This window comes from Ovis canadensis, chromosome 22, assembly GCF_042477335.2.
Source record: "Ovis canadensis isolate MfBH-ARS-UI-01 breed Bighorn chromosome 22, ARS-UI_OviCan_v2, whole genome shotgun sequence".
Lineage (NCBI taxonomy): Eukaryota > Metazoa > Chordata > Mammalia > Artiodactyla > Bovidae > Ovis > Ovis canadensis.
This window is the reverse complement of record NC_091266.1, coordinates 30,064,483-30,085,691: the sequence shown is the minus strand read 5'-3', so window position 1 is coordinate 30,085,691 and position 21,209 is coordinate 30,064,483. Positions and strand designations below refer to the sequence as shown.

The following is a 21,209-nucleotide window of genomic DNA, read 5'->3' as shown; positions in this document are numbered from 1 at the left end:
GAAACCATCAGAAGCACACGGCGGGGCTCCCCGCTCTTCTGCCCCATCTCATGTTCTGAACAGTCTCTCCTTTATAACTTAAGCCTCCAAAGCACATCCATAATTATTTCCTATAGAAAATACATGGAGCCTATTTTAACTAGGTATTGGGACATGGAGACCTGGGTTCGATCCCTGGTTTGGGTAGATCCCTGGAGAAGGGAAGGCTACTCACTCCAGTACTCTGGCCTGGAGAATTCCATGGACGGTATAGTCAGTGGCGTCGCAAAGGGATACGACTGAGCGACTGTCACTTTCACTTTCAAAGTCTGGGTTGTGTGGGTTTTTTTTTTTTTTAACTGTATTATGTAACTAGCTTTTAAAACCATACATTGAATTCTCCTATCTTTGGAATAGTCAAACAGCATAAAAGTAATTATTCTCCTTGATCCCCATCCCCTACTTTGAGATAACCATTGAACCACTGATAGCAGTTTTCTGTTGCTATACAATAACTTCTTTTTTTTACCCACCTGAATAGACCTGTGTCCCAGGCACAGTTCCACAACTTGTATTTTTCACTTGTGTTTTCATTATAACGTGTCTTGGACATCTTGAGTTTTTAAAAAAATTTCTTCAGAGTGTTGGATTATATGCACCCCTCTATAATTTAACTGATCCTCTCTTTGACATTTAGGGTGTTTTTGTTTTTTTTTTTTTTTTTACAGTCTTTGTTTTTTATGAGTCATGTGACAGTGAACATCTCTTATCCACTTAGGAAAGTTTGCCTGTAGGAGAGGTCCCTAGCTTGGTCAACGTTTCAGTGCATGTAAAATTTTGACAAATATTGGCAAATCACTTTCAAAGAGGCTGTACAAATTTGTATTTCCCGCAACGGAAGAGAGGACTTTTTTTCCTAGACACACACCATCCCACTTTAACATCTTTGTCAGTGCATGAATAGATGGTCTCCTGTTGTTCAATTTTCACTCTTAAAGTGAAGCTATTTTTCTGAGTTTATCTCCTTTATTTCCTTTACTATGTACTTCTTTTTCATACTGCTATCAGTTTGAATACAGAATTTGTCAATATTTTCGCATAAACTTTGCTCAGTCTTACATGATTAGCATCTACAGCTTCCTATAGCATTATCCCGTATTTGAAAACACCTATTTTTCATGCTCCGTCCATCTCTGATGGGTTCTTCGCAATATAACCCCTCATAAGAGTTGCATCATTTCATAATACTAAGTTGAACCATATGAAATTGCTGACCGTTGACCATTTTTAACTTACAAAAATGTTTCCCGTGGTTTAGCATAACATATCGCTTAATAATAAAAACAGAAAGTATTCTTTTAACAACGAGTTACTGTTTGGCAGTTGTGTATAGATTAGGAATTTTCCTGAAAAGATTGCCTATGAAGGTATCAAATTAGCATGTGAAACTCTAGTTAAGTGTGAGGAATCCTATCTCACATTTGCCTCTTATTTAACACTGTGGCTTCTTTCTCTTTGTTTTTGTTTGTTTATTTTTTGTAAAGAACGGCGATAAAGCAGCATCACCCAGCGAGCTCACTTGCCCTCCAGGCTGGGAATGGGAGGATGATGCGTGGGTCTATGACATTAATCGTGCAGTGGATGAGAGAGGTAACATTTCAGACCTATTACCCGACCAGGGGCTCTCCAGCAATGCCTTGGTTAAAGTCAAGTTTCCATGGGAGGGAAGAGTTTCCCGTCTTCTGGTCTAAGACAGGAAGGGGGTCAGGTGTCTGGAAGACAAGCAGGTGCTTAGACAAGGGCAGGGTGGTAGGCTCTCAAGATACAAGGTGATAGGCTCCCAGGCAGCTGGACTTCAAGATGCCAGGGATCCAGTGAGAATTTGGGAGGGGATTGGAGTTTCCAGTTTCTCTATTCTAACCATGCCATACCCTCCCTGGGAACGTCACACTAACTCAGGAGCCCCCTGCCTTGAAAAGAAGAACTGTAGAATGCCTGAAAAGTCATCCTATTCAACAGTAAGGCAGATTGTTGACATAGCTTCTGCTAATGATGCTTATCCTTTTCTGTGGCTAGAAATCTAACATTAAATGGAACTAAAACATTTAGAATTGTCCAAAGAGAAAATTTGATTTTTAAATTTCTTCTGAAGAACTAGTACACAGAAAGAACTACCACTAATAAGGAAGATTTCAAATAGGTTATAAGTTTCTTGATCTGGATGCACATACCAGCCCTTCTAATAATAGTTAACGTTGTTGGAGTGCAAACTGTGTGCTGATCATGGTCTTCGTGCTTTGCTTGCATTATTTTGATTAATTCTTTTGAAAAAGGTATATTTTACCTTTATGCTGGGGACGTTTGGCCCCCAGCAGATTTACCAACTTGCAAGAAACTTTATTTAAGTAAACAGTCCACACAAGGAGAAGCTGGGATTTGAACCCAGTCTGTTATTACACAGGCCATGCCCTTTGTTACTGGTCCCAAATGCCTCTCGTAGTGGGCTTTATTCTTGTGTGAGGGCATGCTCAGTCATGTCTGACTCTTTGCAACCCCATGGACTATAGCCCACCAGGCTCCTCTGTCCTTGGGATTCTCCAGGCAAGAATACTGGAGTGGGTTGTCATGCCCTCCTCCAGGGATCTTCCCAATGCAGGGGTCCAACCTGCATCTCCTCTGTCTCCATGCATTGGCAGGTGGGTTGTTTACTGCTGAGCCACCAGGGAAGCCCCACTTTATTCTTCAGTTCAGTCACTCAGTCGCTCTTTGCAACCCCATGAATTGCAACACGCCAGGCCTCCCTGTCCATCACCAACTCCCAGAGTTCACTCAAACTCACATCCATCGAGTCAGTGATGGCATCCAGCTATCTCATCCTCTGTCATCCCCCTTTCCTCCTGCCCCCAATCCCTCCTAGCATCAGAGTCTTTCCCAATGAGTCAACTCTTCGCATGAGGTGGCCAAAGTACTGGAGTTTCAGCTTTAGCATCATTCCCTCCAAAGAAATCCCAGGGCTGATCTCCTTCAGAATGAACTGGTTGGATCTCCTTGCAGTCCAAGGGACTCTCAAGAGTCTTCTCCAACACCACAGTTCAAAAGCATCAATTCTTCGGCACTCAGCCTTCTTCACAGTCCAACTCTCACATCCATACATGACCACAGGAAAAACCATAGCCTTGACTAGACAGACCTTAATCAGCAAAGTAATGTCTCTGCTTTTGAATATGCTATCTAGGTTGGTCATAGCTTTTCTTCCAAGGAGTAAGCGTCTTTTAATTTCATGGCTGCAATCACCATCTGCAGTGATTTTGGAGCCCCGAAAAATAAAGTCTGACACTGTTTCCACTGTTTCCCCATCTATTTGCCATGAAGTGATGGGACCAGATGCCATGATCTTCATTTTCTGAATGTTGAACTTTAAGCCAACTTTTTCACGCTCCTCTTTCACTTTCATCAAGAAGCTTTTGAGTTCCTCTTCACTTTCTGCCATAAGGGTGGTGTCATCTGCATATCTGAGGTTATTGAGATTTCTCCTGGCAATCTTGATTCCAGCTTGTGTTTCTTCCAGCCCAGCCTGTCTCATGATGTACTCTGCATAGATGTTAAATAAGCAGGGTGACAATATACAGCCTTGATGTACTCCTCTTCCTATGTGGAACCAGTCTGTTGTTCCATGTCCAGTTCTAACCGTATTCTTGGATGTATTCAGTTTCCATGAATGTTGGAAAGTATAAACATGGAGGCCATGAACCCCATGGCCACAAAGGAAGCTTCTTGAGGAAGAATCCAGGGGAATAGGGCTTTATTCTGTTTGGCTGCACAAGAGTGAAAGGAGCAGTGGCATTCAGTCAGGACAGTGGAGAATGTTGGGAGGGGGACAGAGAGTGGCTGAGTGTTTCCTGGAACTTTATTTAACTTTATTGACGAACTTTATTTGGCAATCTGGCAAGTGCATCTCTTGGATAACCATTCACCAACTCTGTTCCAGGCTGGGAGTATGGCATTACCATTCCTCCTGATAATAAGCCCAAGTCCTGGGTCGCAGCAGAAAAAATGTATCATACTCACAGACGCCGAAGGCTGGTCCGAAAACGCAAGAAAGATTTAACACAATCCACTGCGAGTACCGCAAGGGTAAGGAGCAGTGGGAGGGAGCAGGTGGCTCTTTCTTCTAGATCACTCAGAATCACAGTTAATCCGGCTGTTTGTACAGAAACCATTTACCTGAGACCCTGCTCAAGGGTTCTAAAAGTGTGCCCCTACCTCTGACCTACTGATGGAGGAACTCTAGGGCTAAGCCCAGCATTCTATGTTTCAACAACTAAGTCTTCCAGGTGATTCTGAAGCAGGCTAAATAATGAGAACCACTCAAGAGGCACTGATAGAAGCAGAAATTATTTTGGTAGCATATTGTCGTAGTGGCAGTAGCTCAAGACTTTGAACAAGACATCTAAGGATTCAAATCCTGGCTTCATCTGCTTTCTCATCTGCAAAATGGGTATAATATCATACATCTATTTAGGGTATTATAAGCTTAAATGGAATAATAATAAATTGAGTGGAACAATGATACTAATAAAAATAGTAAATGGTATGTTTTGTGTTCCTTCTATGATGGTAAGCACCAAATATATATCATCTCCAACCCACAAAATCCGCATTTCATTCTCATTTTACAGACAGTCCTCACAGAGGTTAAATGGATTTGCTTCAGGCTACCCACGTAGCTCAGTTGGTAAAGAATCTGCCTGCGATGCAGGAGACCCGGGTTCGATTGCTGGGTCAGGAATGATCCCCTGGAGAAGGAAATGACAACCCACTCCAGTATTCTTGCCTGGGAAATCCCATGGACAAAAGAGCCTGGCAGTCTGTAGTCCATGGGTTCATAGGAGTCAGACACAACTTAGCAACTAAACCACCGCCACATGTCTAGTAAGTGATAGAGTGAACTCAGGCTAAGCTCATTCTCAACAGGAACTCTTTCTATTCCACAAAGTGCCTGACTTACAGTAGACGTGATGAAGTGGCTTTTTATTAGCCAGTGAGCTTCTCAGTTCTTCTGTGCTTCCAAAGATGGAACCATTCTCATCTTCTTATCGTATCTTTCCTGCTAGCTCAGGACCTTGTTCCTAATAAATAATGGAGTAGAATGAATGAGCTGATGAGTGAATATTTGTTTTGCAATGAGCCCTATCCTGATGGGGTGAGAAGTTTCTAGAGGCACTGTGACTCCCTTCTTCCACATGAGAGTGCCAAGGTGAGGTGGAAAGATCACTGAGCAACAAGTCAGAAGACCGGAAGCGTGGCCCAGTTCTACGTAGAGTATTGTCGAGAGACTTTGATCACGTTCCCCAACCTGCCTCACTCCTGGCTTCATGAAATATTTCGGTGCTACTAGTAACACTGCTAGAGGGTTAATTTCAAGATCTTCCTTGACCTGGATTTCCTGTTTATTTAAAGTTGAAAAAAATAGCTCCTACATTAATAACCTACGTGAAGCTCTTATTTCTGAAATTATAAATATTATTCAGTATTATTTTACATCCACTAAATCTAGTCATACTTTTAAGATATTTATGTAAAGTTTCTACCACTGAAATGTCAGCTACAGGAGGGCAAGGACCCCATCTCTCTCTTCACTGCTTCCTCAGCTCTTACCCCAGTGCTGCATGGTAGGCACTTATATTTGCTGAATGAATTGAAGAAAACATTGAAAACTGAGATAATTAAATAGAAATAGTTTTTACGATAAAAGCTACCTTAGTCATTATAGTACTTATTCTAGAAGTAATATACCCTGATTTACTTATTAGCTATAGAAGTTTTTATCTTAAACACTTAAGCCCTGGGGAGGGTGGCATCATTTCTTCCCTCCATATGTAAAGTGGCGATAATTATGTTTTCCAAAGTATATCACAGTGGCAGTGTGCTTATGAGCTAGTGAAGTGAGAAAAACAGAAAGCAATTTGCAAAAGAATCCATTTGATTTACCCCTGACCTCATGCCCCACCCCATCCCTGCTACCATCTAAATGGGGCTCCTCCTGATGGTATAGCCATCACCTTGGCAAAATCTCATTTCACTTCAGTTGCTGCTGTTCTGTCTGCATCCCCATGGTCCATCACCTCTGCAAGGGCAGAGACCCTGTCTGTTATTTTTTGAGTATTTTATTTCTTTATTTGGTCGTGTCGATTCTTAGTTGGGTCATGCAGGATCTTTTGTTGTGGCACACAAGGGCACACAGGCTCAGTTGCTCTGCAGCATGTGGGATCCTAGTTCCCCAACCAGGGATCGAACCCACATCCTCTGCGTTACAAGGCAGATTCTTAACCATTGAACCACCAGGGAAGTCCTGAGACTGTTTTGTTCTCTGTTGTACCCTGGCTTCTAGCAAGGTGCTTTGGCCCGTAGTAGAGTTTTGATACGTATTTGTTGATTGAGCAGGTAAACTGCTTTATCAGTATAAGGAACATTGTTATGGTGATGATTATCGTTAAATGTTTTACCTCTGTTTTAGGCCATGGCAGAATTTGAAGACCGAGAGGGCTGGGAATACGCTTCTCTAATTGGCTGGAAATTTCACTGGAAACAGCGTAGTTCGGATACCTTTCGCCGCAGACGCTGGAGGAGAAAAATGGCTCCTTCAGAAACACATGGTGCAGCTGCCATCTTTAAACTTGAAGGGGCCCTTGTAAGTACTAAATAGCAAAATTCAAATTATATTCACAGAGGGAAGACACATGCGTGTTGGATATAAGGTCACCGACTCCGCTACTGTAAGATTGCACCTAATTTGGTAGAAAGCCACACATCATAGAAGCTCAGCAATGTATAATAAATAGACCATTGACATGTGGAACATTCTAAGAAGGCCGTTTAATATTGGCTCACCTAGCTTTTTCTTCGGAGAAGGCAATGGCAACCCACTCCAGTACTCTTGCCTGGAAAATCCCATGGACGGAAGAGCCTGGTAGGCTGCATTCCATGGGGTCGCTAAGAGTCGGGCACGACTGAGCAACTTCACTTTCACTTTTCACTTTCATGCATTAGAGAAGGAAATGGCAACCCACTCCACTGTTCTTGCCTGGAGAATCCCAGGGACTGGGGAGCCTGCGGGGCTGCCGTCTATGGGGTTGCACAGAGTCGGACACGACTGAAGCGACTTAGCAGCAGTAGCAGCAGCAGCTTTTTCTTCAAGTGTTTATCTGTTCCAAAGCCTTTGCTGTGGGTGACATCTATTCAAACATTCCAAGCTTAGGTTCTTCAGGTCATACTCTGGAAACTACCACTGTTCAACAAGCCAAGAAAGTTAAATATACAGGTGTGAGGAGAAGGAAAACGGAAGGTTGGCTCACAAAATCAGAACGATTCACACGGAAGCACAGTAGAAAGGCAGGGAGGAAAAAAGCAGAATGGTAGGAGGAATGAATTAAGAAAATGGTGGAGATTGATTTAAATCACCAGTTTTGGAAATTTGGGTTTGGACACAACCTGTTTTTACATTTCTACACACTAACTTTTCTCTGTTCTTCCTCCACCTCTTTTCTTCCTTCCTTCCTCCTAATACTCTTATGTATCCTTTATGCTTTCCTCCCCTCACCTCCCAGAGCTTCCCTGGTGGCTCAGATAATAAGGAATCCACCTGTAATGTGGGAGACCTGGGTTCGATCCCTCCAGTATTCTGGCCTGGAAAAGTCCATGGACTGTACAGGTCGTAAAGAATCAGACTGAGTGACTCTCACTTTTCTTTCCCCTACCCCTCCACCCCCAAGGGGTGGGTTTGGTAAACCTAGTCTTGTGGTAGAAAGGCTGGCTCTAGCTTCCCACTCTGTCACTATGCTGGGCTTCATTCATTTTTAAAATTGGAATGATTGGATTGAGAAAAACTCTTAAAACTGGCCATTCTGTCTGTTTCTAATTCTTACCTCTTCATTTTTAGGCATTGCTGATTGGTTTTCCTGCCTCTTATTTTAGGGCGCAGACACTACTGAGGATGGAGAGGAAAAGAGCGTAGAAAAACAGAAGCACAGCGCCACCGCGGTATTTGGAGCAAACACTCCCATTGTTTCCTGTAATTTTGACAGTAAGTCCCTTTTTAGTTTAAATTTATTTATTTTAATTGGAGGCTAATTCAGTTCAGTTCAGTTCAGTTCAGTCGCTCAATCATGTCTGACTCTTGGCGACCCCATGAATCGCAGCACACAAGCCTCCCTGTCCATCACCAACTCCCGGAGTTCACTCAGACTCACATCCATTGAGTCAGTGATGCCATCCAGCCATCTTACCCTCTGTCGTCCCCTTCTTCTCCTGCCCCCAATCCCTCCCAGCATCAGTTTTTTCCAGTGAGTCAACTCTTCACATGAGGTGGCCAAAGTACCAGAGTTTCAGCTTTAGCATCATTCCTTCCAAAGAACACTCAGGGTTGATCTCCTTCAGAATGGACTGGTTGGATCTCCTTGCAGTCCAAGGGACTCTCAAGAGTCTTCTCCCGCACCACAGTTCAAAAGCATCAATTCTTCGGCGCTCAGCTTTCTTCACAGTCCAACTCTCACATCCATATGTGACTACTGGAAAAACCATAGCCTTGACTAGACGGACCTTAGTCGGCAAAGTAATGTCTCTGCTTTTGAATATGCTATCTAGGTTGATCATAACTTTTCTTGCAAGGAGTAAGCGTCTTTTAATTTCATGGCTGCAGTCACCATCTGCTAATTACCTTATAATATTGTATTGACTTTGCCATATGTCAACATGAATCCACCACGGGTGTACATGTGTTCCCCATCCTGAACCCGCCTCCCACCTCCCTCCCTGTACCATCCCTCTGGGTCATCCCAGAGTACCAGCCCCAAGCATCCTGTATCCTGCATCGAACCTGGACTGGCGATTGGTTTCTTATATGATATTATACATGTTTCAATGCCATTCTCCCAAATCATCCCACCCTCTCCCATTCCCACAGAGTCCAAAAGACTGTTCTAGTCATCTGTGTCTCATTTGCTGTCTCGCATACAGGGTTATCGTTACCGCCTTTCTTAAACATGTATTTGTGAATTTCACTTCTATGACTTTTATCTCAGGATAACTATGAATCACCAAATGTGATTTTTTAAAAATCCTTTTATGTAAATGTGACTTGCATTTTCATCATATGATGAATGTGATTTTTAAAAATACAGTTTTAATAGCTATATTTGGGGTAGAGTATGGTCAAATATTTAATCTTAACATAACCTGCCTGATATTTACTCATTCTATCAAGAGCCCTCCAAAGGTTATTTTAATTACTAAAAAAGTTCAAAAAGTTAAGGTTGGTTATAGTGATGCCCTTCCAGAATTTTAGAATGAAGCAGACCTCTATAATAATAATAGCAAATATTCACATTAGTCTTAGCATGGGCCAGGTACTGTGCATATATTATCTCATTTAATTTTTATAACAGCCCTAGAAGGCAGGTACCATTATTGTTCCCAATTTCACAGGAAGAAATCAAGTACAGAAAGAATAAATTATTTGACCAAGATTTTGTAGCTTGTAGGCACTAGAGACAAAATTTGAACTGAAGTAGTCTGGTTCCTAGCATTTGCGTAGTGAATCACAATACTCTGAAAGTGTTAGTCGCTCAGTCCAGTGTGACTCTTTGGAATCCTATGGACTGTAGCCACCCAGGTTCCTGTGTCCATGGAATTCTCCAGGCAAGAATACTGGAGTGGGTAGCCCTTCCCTTCTCCAGGGAATCTTCCCGACCCAGGGATTGAACCTGGGTCTCCTGTATTGCAAGCAGATTCTTTACTGTCTGATCCACCAGAGAAGCCCAGAATCTGTGTAGTGAATCACAGTACTCCACTGCTTCTCAAATTATGTGTGTTTGCAGGGGCGGGGGGGGGCGGGTAGCAGTGTAGTCGGGAGGGTCGTTTATGTATTAAAATAATAATGAGAAGAAGTATAAAGTCTTTGAACTATCAAAGAAAAACAACAGATAACTGCTTCCTAGATCTGGTGCTGAAATGGTATATAGAAAGCCCTATTTCAGTAACTCCTAGAGACCCAGTGTCATTTTAAAGGTCGGCAATGAGAAGCAGTACCCTAAATCCAGGTAGCTTATACCAGGAGCATGCTCTCCTGATTGATACACTTGCAATGAACTTCCTGTAGCATTTTTACCGTGCTTCATTTTGCAGGAAACACTTGGAAGACACATTGTCACCGCTGTATACCTTCTGTACATACAGTATAAATTGTGGGGAAATGGATTTGGGTAACCCATTTATCTGAAATACATGTTATGTCCAATAGAAAAATAGCAGTTTACAATGTTCTGTTTCTTACAAGTAACCTGTGTCCCGTTCTTTTCAGGAGTCTACGTTTACCACCTGCGCTGCTATATCTATCAAGCCAGAAACCTCATGGCCCTAGACAAGGATAGCTTTTCAGGTAAAGGAGAAAAAGACTCCATCTCACATGTTATTACACAGCAGGCTAGCTCGATTCTACTTTTCATCAAGTGGATGCTTTGAGGTATTTCGGGCAACAACGAAAAGCTTTTCCTCATTGAGAGTAAGTAGTTTGATATGCATGAAGTCAACGGCTCCATCATTAGACAATGGCTGAGTCTGTCGAGCACAGTTGCTGAGTGCCGAAGAAGATATGTGGTCTTTTAATACTAATAATCATTAAGGGATTAAGTGATGGAAAACACCAAGAAGAAAAGTAGTTTCTGCTCTCTTGTTTATACTTACAGCTCTCTTTTTACCCCAGAACTCTTGGGTTGATTGGCAAGTCAGCACATTTGTGTATATATAAATATTTTTCGTAGCTCTCTACGTTGACAAAATGATTACCACCAGTTCACCCATTTCCCTACTTTGGAGTCCATCTTGACCTCCTCTGCTGCCTGCTCCCCAAGTTTCCAGCACCAATAAGCCATGAGACTTCCAGCACCAGCAAGCCATGAGGCTTCATCAGCCGTCACACTGACAGCCTAGTTTTGCTGCCTCTGGACTGGTTCTCAGAGGAAGCTTCTGGGCGCCTGCTGCTTGGGAATTTGTGTGCTGTTGCTGGTGTTACTAGTTCCTGGGCTCCCTGGGCTAGTGGTGGTGGTGTTCAGTTGCTCAGTCGTGTCCCGCATTTTGTGACCTCATGGACAGCAGCAGACCCGGCTTCCCTATCCTTCACTGTATTCTGGAGTTTGTTGTGCATCGTGTGGATGACGTTACCCAGTCCTCTCATCCTGTCACCTTTTCTCCTCCTGCCCTCAATTTTTCCCAGCATCAGGGTCTTTTCCAGTGAGTTGGCTCTTCACATCAGATGGCTTCACCTTCAACATCAGTCCTTCCAGTGAATATTCAGGGTTAATTTCCTTTAGGATTGGCTGGCTTGATTTCCTTGCTGTCCAAGGGACTCTTAAGAGTCTTCTCCAGCACCACAATTAGAAAGCATCAATTCTTCAGTGCTCAGCCTTCTTTCATGGACCAACTCTGATATCTGTACATGACTACTTGAAAAACCATAGCTTTGACTATAGGGACCTTTGTAGGCAAAGGGATGTCTCTGCTTTTTAATACTCTGTCTAGGTTTTTCATAGCTTTTTTTCCAAGGAGCAAGCATCTTTTAATTTCCCTGAGCTATAGGAGGAGAATTCCACTTCAGGACCTGCAGGCCAGCAGAGCGTCCCTTATGGAACCAGCTCTAGCACCAGTTGCCTGACACTCTGGCATGCTCACATCAATTGTGAGGTGTGTTCTGAGCACTAATATTAACCAACATTTGTGAGTGGTTTCCTTTTCTGACAAAGCAGATTTAAGGTTATCTCTAATACCGCTCCAGAATGGTTTTTGGAGACATTTTTGAATATTCACCACCAGGGGGCACTCGATCATTGCAAGTGAAAGTTAATTTGACTAAAGTTGCGTAAAACTCAAAGCACATGCCTTGCAGTTTGAAACAGAAGATATACCATCAGGGTAAAAGCAAGGAATCTCATTCATAAAATGCTGCAATGCTTAAAGCTAGGCATCCTTTCAGCTTGTGCAAAAGCTTCCAAGTTAGACAGCAGGGTATTGCTCACAGAGGTCAGCTCCCAAGCAGTTGTAAAAAGGTTTGGTGAAATTATTAAGCATGGAAAAGTGAGTTACTTTTTTTTTTTTTTTCTTAGCTATTTTCAGTAGTACTGAGGTATAGTTGGCAAAGTTTAAAGTGAACAATGTGATGATTTGACATCACATGTACTCCTTGTGAAAGGATTCCCACAATTGAGTGAACACATTCATCGTCTCTCAAATTTACGTTTTGTGAGTTGGTACAAACACTTAAGTTGTATTTTCTTAGCAGATTTCAGTTATACGAAAAGTATTAACTATAGTCATCATGTTATCCACTGGATCCTCAGACCTTATTCATCTTGCAGGTGAAATTTATACTCTTTAATTCACATCATTTCCCCTGCCCCCAGCCACCGCTGAGACCACCATTGTCCTCTCTGTTTCTCTGAGTTAAGACTTTTTTGTCTGTCTGTTTCACATATAAATGATACCCTGTAGTATTTGTCTTTCTGTGTCTGGCTTATTTCACTTAAGCCATCCAGGTTCATGCATGTCGTCACAAATGGCAGCATTTCCTTCTTTTTTAAGGCTGAATTTTATTGTATGTATGTATCTACCTATATAGATACTTTTTCGTCATTCATCTATAGTTTGCCTTTCATTTTGTTGGTGATTCACCTTGCTGCACGGAAACCTTGTTAGTCTGAGTTAATTCCATTTGTTTATTTTTGCTTTTGTTGCCTTTGTTGTATCAAATTAAAAAACCATGGCCAAGTCAGTGTCAAGGAGCCTACGCCTATGTTTTCTTCCAGGAGTTTTATGGTTTCAGACCTCAGCCATGGCCCACTGTTACTCTTTTTTTCTGTTTTAGATCCATATGCTCATGTCTCCTTCCTTCATCGAAGTAAAACCACCGAGATCGTCCACTCAACTCTGAATCCGACATGGGACCAAACGATTATATTCGATGAAATTGAAATTTATGGGGAACCCCAAACCATCCTACAGAACCCACCCAAGGTTATCATCGAACTTTTTGACAATGACCAAGTGGTAGGTAATTTAGCATTTCTAAGGTGATTTAGGGAATGATGGAGATTTATAAGGGTGTTTGTCAGAGAATTTCTGGATTGCTTGTTTCTCTAGGGCAAAGATGAATTTTTAGGGCGAAGCATGTGCTCTCCTCTGGTGAAACTAGACTCAGAAATGGACATCACTCCCAAACTTCTCTGGTACCCAGTGATGAATGGAGACAGAACCTGTGGGGATGTCCTTGTAACTGCAGAGTTGATCCTGAGGCACAAGGTACTTACTGAGTTCTCACTCATACATTTTTTTCAGAGTAGCCAATTAAAGCACTTGTTTTAACAACTCCAGACACTGTTTACTTGAACCAAAGGGAAGCATTGACTTTTCCGTGTTTGTTTCACAGGATGGCTCCAACCTTCCCATTCTTCCCTCGCAAAGGGCACCAAATCTGTACATGGTCCCCCAGGGCATCAGGCCTGTGGTTCAGCTCACTGCTATTGAGGTATGCTGCTTGCTCTGGTTTATTGGTCAGATCAAATGGATGTGGCCACCCAACTGGAATCTTTTGAATAGGAATGTCTCCAACTTCCTTTAGAATTTGTCCACAAAAAGAAATATTCATGGAAAATAGAATACTCATCAAAGCAATAAAAACAAGTTAATCCCAACATTGCTGAGGGAATTTAGAATTCCCATTTACTGGGAGCCAGTGGATTTCTAAGTTTCCCGGGTCAACTGGAGAACTGGGAGAGAGGAGATGGACTCAGAGCAGCATGTCTGTGTGTGCTGGGAAAAGGTGACCTGAGGAGGAGGTGGAGGGAGGGATGGGAAGAATAGGAAATGGTGACGTGTCGGGCAGTCTGAGCAGATACAGGCGGAGGGAACTTGATGGACAGCATCCTGCCTACTAGTGAGGGCTCCCTGTTTGTCCAGTCAACAAGCTGTTACTTGGAGGTTTCCATCCTCAGGCTGCCTTGCTAATAAGACTGAGACAGATGACTTTAAACTACAGCTCTTATTTTTGAATAAATGCCTGCAGGTCAGACTCTGTGTTAAGAGTTTTACACTTGATCCTCAGAATAACCCTATGATGGGGTATACTTTCAGCTCCTTTTGTAGCTGAGCCAGAGAGGTTATTAACTTGCAGAGTTTTCAGAGCTGTGGTGCAGCCAGGATTTGATCCCTGCACTCTTATCTGCTCTGCTCTTTATCCGCTCAGATAAGGGAAGAAAATGGGCAAAAACACTTTCTCTGTCTGACCTCCAGGCTTTCTAGGATAACATCCTCAGAGATTTGAGGCAAATCGGTACAAGTCCATCTTAAAGAATTTACCAGTTATTAAGAAAGAATGTTTCCTTTTGAATATTTTTAATATGCTGGGTTTTCTTCCCTTCTCTTTATATTGTTTTCTTAGATTCTAGCTTGGGGCTTAAGAAATATGAAGAATTACCAGATGGCTTCTATCACCTCCCCCAGTCTCATTGTGGAGTGTGGAGGGGAAAGGGTCGAGTCAGTGGTGATCAAAAACCTGAAGAAGACACCCAACTTCCCAAGTTCTGTTCTCTTCATGAAAGTGGTACTGTATCAAGACTCCATAATAGTTCATGTGTGTTGAATTGCTGACTTTACTTGAAAAATGAATATATACAAATCCATACATTATATATTAATATATCTCCAAAGTTCGACAACAAATAGAAAAACCCTGCCTTAGTCTGCTTGTCAGGGACTATTCTCCCTTAGATTCTCACACTATAGCGATAGTTCCTTAAAGCTTCAAAAAGCCCCAGTGACACAAGTATCTATGAGCAATCCTAAGGTATTTCCCCAGGAAACTTCCATCTAGTCAGCTCTCTATGACAAGGTCTTAGTCAATCCTCCAAGAACAGAATATTAACCCCCAGCCATGCCCCTGTAGGTGTGTGAACCAGAATCCCCCATAGTGACCGGCTGGCTGGGAAAGGGGGCCACAGAGTAATGGGGTGATGGGGCTTGTCCTAGCAGCCTGTGACTGTGCCCCGCCTCCAGGCACCCGTAGGGATGGTGCCCACTTTTGTTCCATTGATGTTCCCCTCTGGTTATTAGAAGTTTGGCAGCCTCAGATCTGGTTCACAGTCCTCCTTTGCAGACCCCATAATACCCTGGAGCAAGAAGAGGCTACTCCATCTTTCCATCTTTAAAGGGTTAAATCCTTAACTTTTTAAAACAGAAAAACCTTTCTTTTTATACTCTACTATAAAAAGAGATACAAAGGCATTTCCTCAGTTTTGATGGGGTGGAAGTTCCAGAACCTTCCCATTCCTTTTCCCACCCCAGTCATTTTTCTGAACTTGGGGCCTCCAACACATGGCTCTTGAACTCTAGGGTCATGTGGCTTAACTCCTCCTCTTATGGATAAGGAAACCAAGGCTTGGAGGGAAAAATGCCCTCTGCAAGTTCCCTAACCAATGCCAGGTGCTGCCTGCTGTGCCCAGAGACTGTCAAGGCTACAGCAGCAGCTACGTAGAGCCCAGTGCTGGCTGTGTTCACACTCGCTGCATCAAGTCTTCAGGCTTGCAGGGCAGGCATTTTCATCCTTCTCATGTGTGCTTTGGAGAAAACTGAAAGGTTAAGTGATTTACACGAAGAGACACAGCTAGCAAGTGGGTGGCCAAGGTTCAGACTTAAGGTCCATCCAGCTTCAAAAACCCATGCTTTCCCCTTGGGATGCTACCAGTGAGCACCCCTTGGAGGCTCTGAGCCAGAATCCCAGAGTGAACCCAGGGCCACTCCGCCCATCCTTGTCCTCTCGCCAGCTCCCTCCCTGCCTCCCAAGCTCTAGTCGGGATCTAGCCTTGGTCAGGAGTGAGGAAAGCCTCTCAGGTGACCCCAGCTTCTATTCCTGTGCAAGGACAGAGGTGGAAATAATCTGTACCACACACCTGGCAGACCTGAGGCCAGCCCGTGATTCCCCAATCAGTGTCTCCAAGGTCACCAGACTGCACGTAGAGGAACCAGGAGACGATGAGAAAAGCGCATCCTATTTTGGCATTGAACTTCCAGGGCTGAGAGACTCCCAAGCCGCAGTTATTTCCTGTGAAGGTTCAGCTTTACCTCAGTCATTTCTAAATTTTAACTAATTCTAACAAAGTGCTGACTTCACACCCTGTTAACAGAGCAGAGCCAGGCACTAAGGTACAGTTTTAGGCAGTTCATATCCATTAATTCAGCAACCCTACTGTTACTGAGATCCCTGGGACACAGAAAGGTTCCCTAAGGTCATGTCATGCAGCTGTCAGTGGCAGAGCGGTGATTTGACCCCAGGCATCTGGTTCAGAGCTCAGGCCCTTCGGCTCTAGGCTGCTAGCTTAGCATGTATATTACTGAACTGCTCACTGTGGGGCCCTGGGCCTATGCCAAATGGGCAGAGAGAGCCTGAGATGGTCCCTTTGGGGGAGTTAATTGGCAAAGCTGCCCTTGTCAGGACTTGTAGAGAGAAGTGACATCTACCTCTGTGACCCACCTCCCTCCCCAGTTCTTGCCCAAGGAGGAACTGTACATGCCTCCGCTGGTGATCAAGGTCATCGACCACCGGCAGTTCGGGCGCAAGCCCGTCGTGGGCCAGTGCACCATTGATCGCCTGGACCGCTTTCGCTGTGACCCTCATGCAGGAAAGGAGGACATCGTACCACAGCTCAAAGGTAAAGGCAAGAGACGAACTGAGAAAGCAGCATTGGCATGAATACACAACCGTGCGTAAAACAGATAATGTGAAGCTGCTGTGGCACGGGAAGCTCAGCTTGGAGCTCAGTGATGACCTAGAAGGGTGGGATGGGGAGGCGGGAGGGAGGGCACACATGTATACTTACAGCTGAGTCACGTTGTACGGCAGAAACTAACACAACATTGTAAAGCAGTTATCCTCCAATTTTTAAAAAAGGGAAATCCAAGTCCCTAAGTAACATCTGGGGTCTTTTCACGTTGAGCTGATTTCATCTTTACCACTTCTCAAGGTGCACTTGTTCTCCAGGTTTTGCAGATGAGGGAACAGTTTAATTGACAGCACCCCATGTAACCTTCCCAAGGTGATGAGCTCCCCTTGAATCCTGGCCTCCTTTGGAGGGGCCCGATGCTCAAGCTGTTACCTTCTGAAATATCCTCCTCCTGGAAAAAACATTCTTTTTCGTGTTGTCCAGCAGAAAAACAGGACAATGGGTGACTGCGGTTTGCCATGATAAATATTTTGATGGGAGATACAGGGGCCCCTCTGTGAGCACTGAAGGAGCAGGGAATTTTTAAATTGCTCTCTATTGTTCCACCTCATTAATGCATCACTACATCCTTGTGATGTGATTTGAAACATATGATTTCACTGTTACTGGTGGGGGAAAAACTAATACCTGCTGAGTTTAAATGCCTGGCTTTGGGTCACATAATTAATAAGTAAGTGATAGAGCAGGCTATAGTATTATCTTAGGGTTCTATATGAAATAATAACTATATGGATAGCATTTTGCACTTGTTCATTCAAGAATTACTTGTTTTTTAGTTTATCATGTGCCAGAGACTGTGTTAGGGGCTGGGAACTGGATCCCACCCATGAGCAAGATCCTAGAGCCCCTAGGCTGGTGAGATTAGACCCAGCGGAGAACTGACACCCATTCAGCTGATCGCTGGCGGCCTCAAAACTGAAACAGATGTCCTCTGTTTGAGCAGCTGTGCTGCTAACTGGTTCTGTGTAATCTTCCATAAGGTTTGGTATTGATTTTACAGGGCCTCTGAAACTTATCTGCATTGTAGGTCTGAGCATCCTGAATCCCTGATTCAGAGAAGAGAGAAAAAAATCCACAGTCACACTTGCGCAAAACCCTACAAGTGTTTATCCATACATTTCCCATGAAAAGCATTTTGTGTTGAATAGATGGTGCCTAAACAGCAACATTTTTATAACAAGGATTCACATAACTGCAGGTGTTCTTTTATCTGGGATTATAATATAATGGAGAGAAAGTGTTTTCCTGTTGTTTTTTCTACTGCTTTCATGAGGGAACACTCTTTGACACAAATAGGTGAAATCATTAGGAAGGTATAAATGCAGATTTTCTCTGACCTCGGAATCTGAGTGGACCTATGTATGCCAATAGGTCAGGGGCAGACAGAGGCCTCCTGGTTCATAATTCTATGTAGTTAATGTGGTCAAGGCTTCAGAGAGGCCCTGAAGAGGAAAATTCTTAAGGTGAATGGGGAACACAGTGTTCCCAAGACCAGAATCTGTCATTTTAGATCCACCTGATACTTTGTTTAAACCAAATTGAGGTAAGAGTGCAGGGATATGCTTGGTGGTCTCCTGGGGGAAGCACACAGAATAACTTGCCTCCCCTCCCTAAGGTTTTGTTGACCTGAGGACTGTGAAGTGGAGAACTGATGATACAGAAAGGATCCCCCATGCAGTTTGCCAGCATGCTGCCCGCTCACCCTTCTGCGTTGCTGCAGTTGTTGGGAGCTGGGGGAGAGCTATCTTGGAAGAATAGAGACTGCTGATAGATCTGGGTGTGCCACATGGATACTCAGCCACCTAGCAACAGCATAGCAACTGGTGGATCATAGATTCTCAGTGTCAGTCTCCTCTGCTTCCCCAGCGTTCCCCTGATCATTTCTTTGACATTTACAAAGGGCCTGCTTTGCTCTGTACTCTGGTGTGACAGTTAAAACACAGCGTTAACGTCAAGAGACCTAAATTACTTACTTCCAGTTGTGATTGATTGTTCAACCTGAGGCAGACTTGCTTTCTCTGAGCCTCAGTCTGTTTGTTTTTAATCTCTATAATGGGTATAATGCCACATATGCACTTATTCTACAAGGTTTTTGAGGGGTTAAATGAGATCATGTATGTAAACAGTTTAGCCCACTGCCCAGCACATGGCAGGTGCTTAAAGAATGTGTTTTCCCTCCTTTATGTCCTATGCATCAATTGCTGGGTCAGACAAAAAGTTCTTTTGGCGTGGCAGAGTTTGTTCTGTCTGGGTTCTGGCCTTCTGATGACTGCCTGCCTGCCTGATGACTTCATTCATAAAGGGCATCTATACCTCTCACTCCATCCTGCCCCAAGCTGAAGCTTTGGCACCCCATTCAGCTGAACCAAATCTGGCGAGCCCCAGGGGGCCCACTCATGAGCCCTCGCTCAAACCCCAGACTCTGGAGCCACAAATATTCTGGGAATTATTTAAAGTCAGGATGGGTGCCTTTTCTCTCTACATATATTGTAAGAGGGAGAAGGCAGTGGCACTCCACTCCAGTACTCTTGCCTGGAAAATCCCATGGATGGAGGAGCCTGGTGGGCTGCAGTCCATGCGGTCACCAAGAGTCTGACACGACTGAGCGACTTCACTTTCACTTTTCACTTTCATGCATTGGAGAAGGAAAGGGCAACCCACTCCAGTGTTCTTGCCTGGAAAATCCCAGGGACGGAGGAGCCTGGTGGGCTGCCGTCTATGGGGTCGCACAGAGTTGGACACGACTGAAGCAACTTAGTAGCAGCAGCATACTGGTAAGAACTGGGGCTGAAAGAGGCCGCTGCAACTTCAGCCCTGAAATGTGCCTATTCACCCTGCTTTGCTTTTCTGTGTCTTAGATCCCAGGAAAAGGAGGCTCCTTTTCTGTAGCTCCCCTCAGGGCCCCAGTATCACTCCTGCATCCTCTAAAGACATGTGTTGATAAAATGCTTTTTTTCAGCATTCCCTATCTACAGGCACTGGGCTAACTAAGGTGAAAGGAAAAAAAAGGGCAGATAATCCCCTTAAAATGTCTCAAACCAATCATATTTTGGGAAAAGTGGTGAATTGTTGGATTATTTTTCTACAGTCCGGTGTGGTCTTCTCCATTTAGTAAGTCTCATCCAGGAGCAAACTCTACCATCCACTGTGTGGCTGTTAAACTTGAAATAGAAAGCTTACCACTGTATTTTTGTAAGTATCTTAGATTATGAAATTGTCTTGCAGCCTCCTTTTTGTCTACCCCAGCCTGCCGGGACGTTGTTATTGAAATAGAGGACACCAAGCCATTACTGGCTTCAAAGGTAGGCTTAGAACTGATCATTCATTGAATGATGTTGGCTTTATCTTCCAGGTATCTAAGCATTAGATGAATTCGGTCAAACAACCATTCAATGCGACTGAAGTTAAGATAACAAACGAACTTATCGCAATAAAGAACCTGGCTCTTAACATTCATCAGTAGCTTTGGTGACATTGTGTGAACTCATGTCCTCTCCCCTCAGTCACCAAAGATGCTTAAATAATACTTGGATCTGTGCTGCACTCTGCACGAGGGAGGGGAATCTTGATAACAATAAGTTTTAAAATCTCCCCAAGTGATTCTAACGTGCAGGCAGGTGTGAGAACTGTTGATGTGGATGGTCTGAGTGGGTATCATTTGCAAGAGCAATCTCAGGACCAAATATACAGCATCGCAACATTCAGAAGAGAGATGCATGGAGCACACCAGTTCTTTTCCCCCTAAATGAAGCAGGAGAGTCATGGATTTTTAATGACTCTATTTGTCAGTGTATGGGATATCCCTGACTTTTATATTCACTGTGGTTTTGAAATTAAGACATTGGTGGAAATGCTCACTCAGGACCCTATTTTAAAACCATTCCATCCAGTTTGACAAGAAGGAAAGGGCTGGGGCGGGGAGTTCTCAGCCCAGAAAAAAGAAAACATCAAATATCTCCCTGTTTCTGTTGGCATTCATGATGGACTTTCACAGCAAGTTTTAATGTGCAAACTGGCCAGAAAGTACACATGATTGCGCTTTAATGTGTTAGGTCCATAAACAGTGCCTTTAAAGAAATCTACTTTCTTCCCACTGCATTAAACTCACTAACAATTGGACCATATTAAATGTGGGCTCCACAGCCAGCACTGCGTAGCAGTGTGTTTGATTCTATTCCCTGAGAACCCTCTGCAGTCAGAAACGACAATATCAAATTTGCAAAACCACTGTGTTTACTTTACAAACAACCCCAGATATTTTCAATAAAACATTAGTAGCCCAGGGAGAAGTATAATATACTTAAGATCCTTTAAGTACATTTTCACACCTACTCTGGAAAAAGCCAGTTTAAGATACTACCCTGTGATCTGCCTCCAGATTCCATAGTCAAGCAGGTCTTTGTGCCT

General features: G+C 43.5%; 1 protein-coding gene across 5 annotated transcripts in view; it reads left to right on the top strand.

Moving 5' to 3' along the window:
• MYOF (myoferlin) overlaps positions 1–21,209 on the top strand; it is a 177,612-nt gene that overhangs the window by 123,222 nt on the left and 33,181 nt on the right. For all 5 annotated transcript variants that reach the window (XM_069567540.1, XM_069567537.1, XM_069567539.1 and 2 more), the window contains 11 exons: positions 1,524–1,629; positions 3,968–4,113; positions 6,497–6,670; positions 7,954–8,062; positions 10,337–10,414; positions 12,893–13,074; positions 13,168–13,326; positions 13,454–13,552; positions 14,465–14,626; positions 16,565–16,730; positions 20,028–20,104. In XM_069567540.1, coding sequence (XP_069423641.1) covers positions 1,524–1,629; positions 3,968–4,113; positions 6,497–6,670; positions 7,954–8,062; positions 10,337–10,414; positions 12,893–13,074; positions 13,168–13,326; positions 13,454–13,552; positions 14,465–14,626; positions 16,565–16,730; positions 20,028–20,104 — 1,458 coding nt within the window. The remainder of the gene's footprint in view (positions 1–1,523; positions 1,630–3,967; positions 4,114–6,496; positions 6,671–7,953; positions 8,063–10,336; positions 10,415–12,892; positions 13,075–13,167; positions 13,327–13,453; positions 13,553–14,464; positions 14,627–16,564; positions 16,731–20,027; positions 20,105–21,209) is intronic.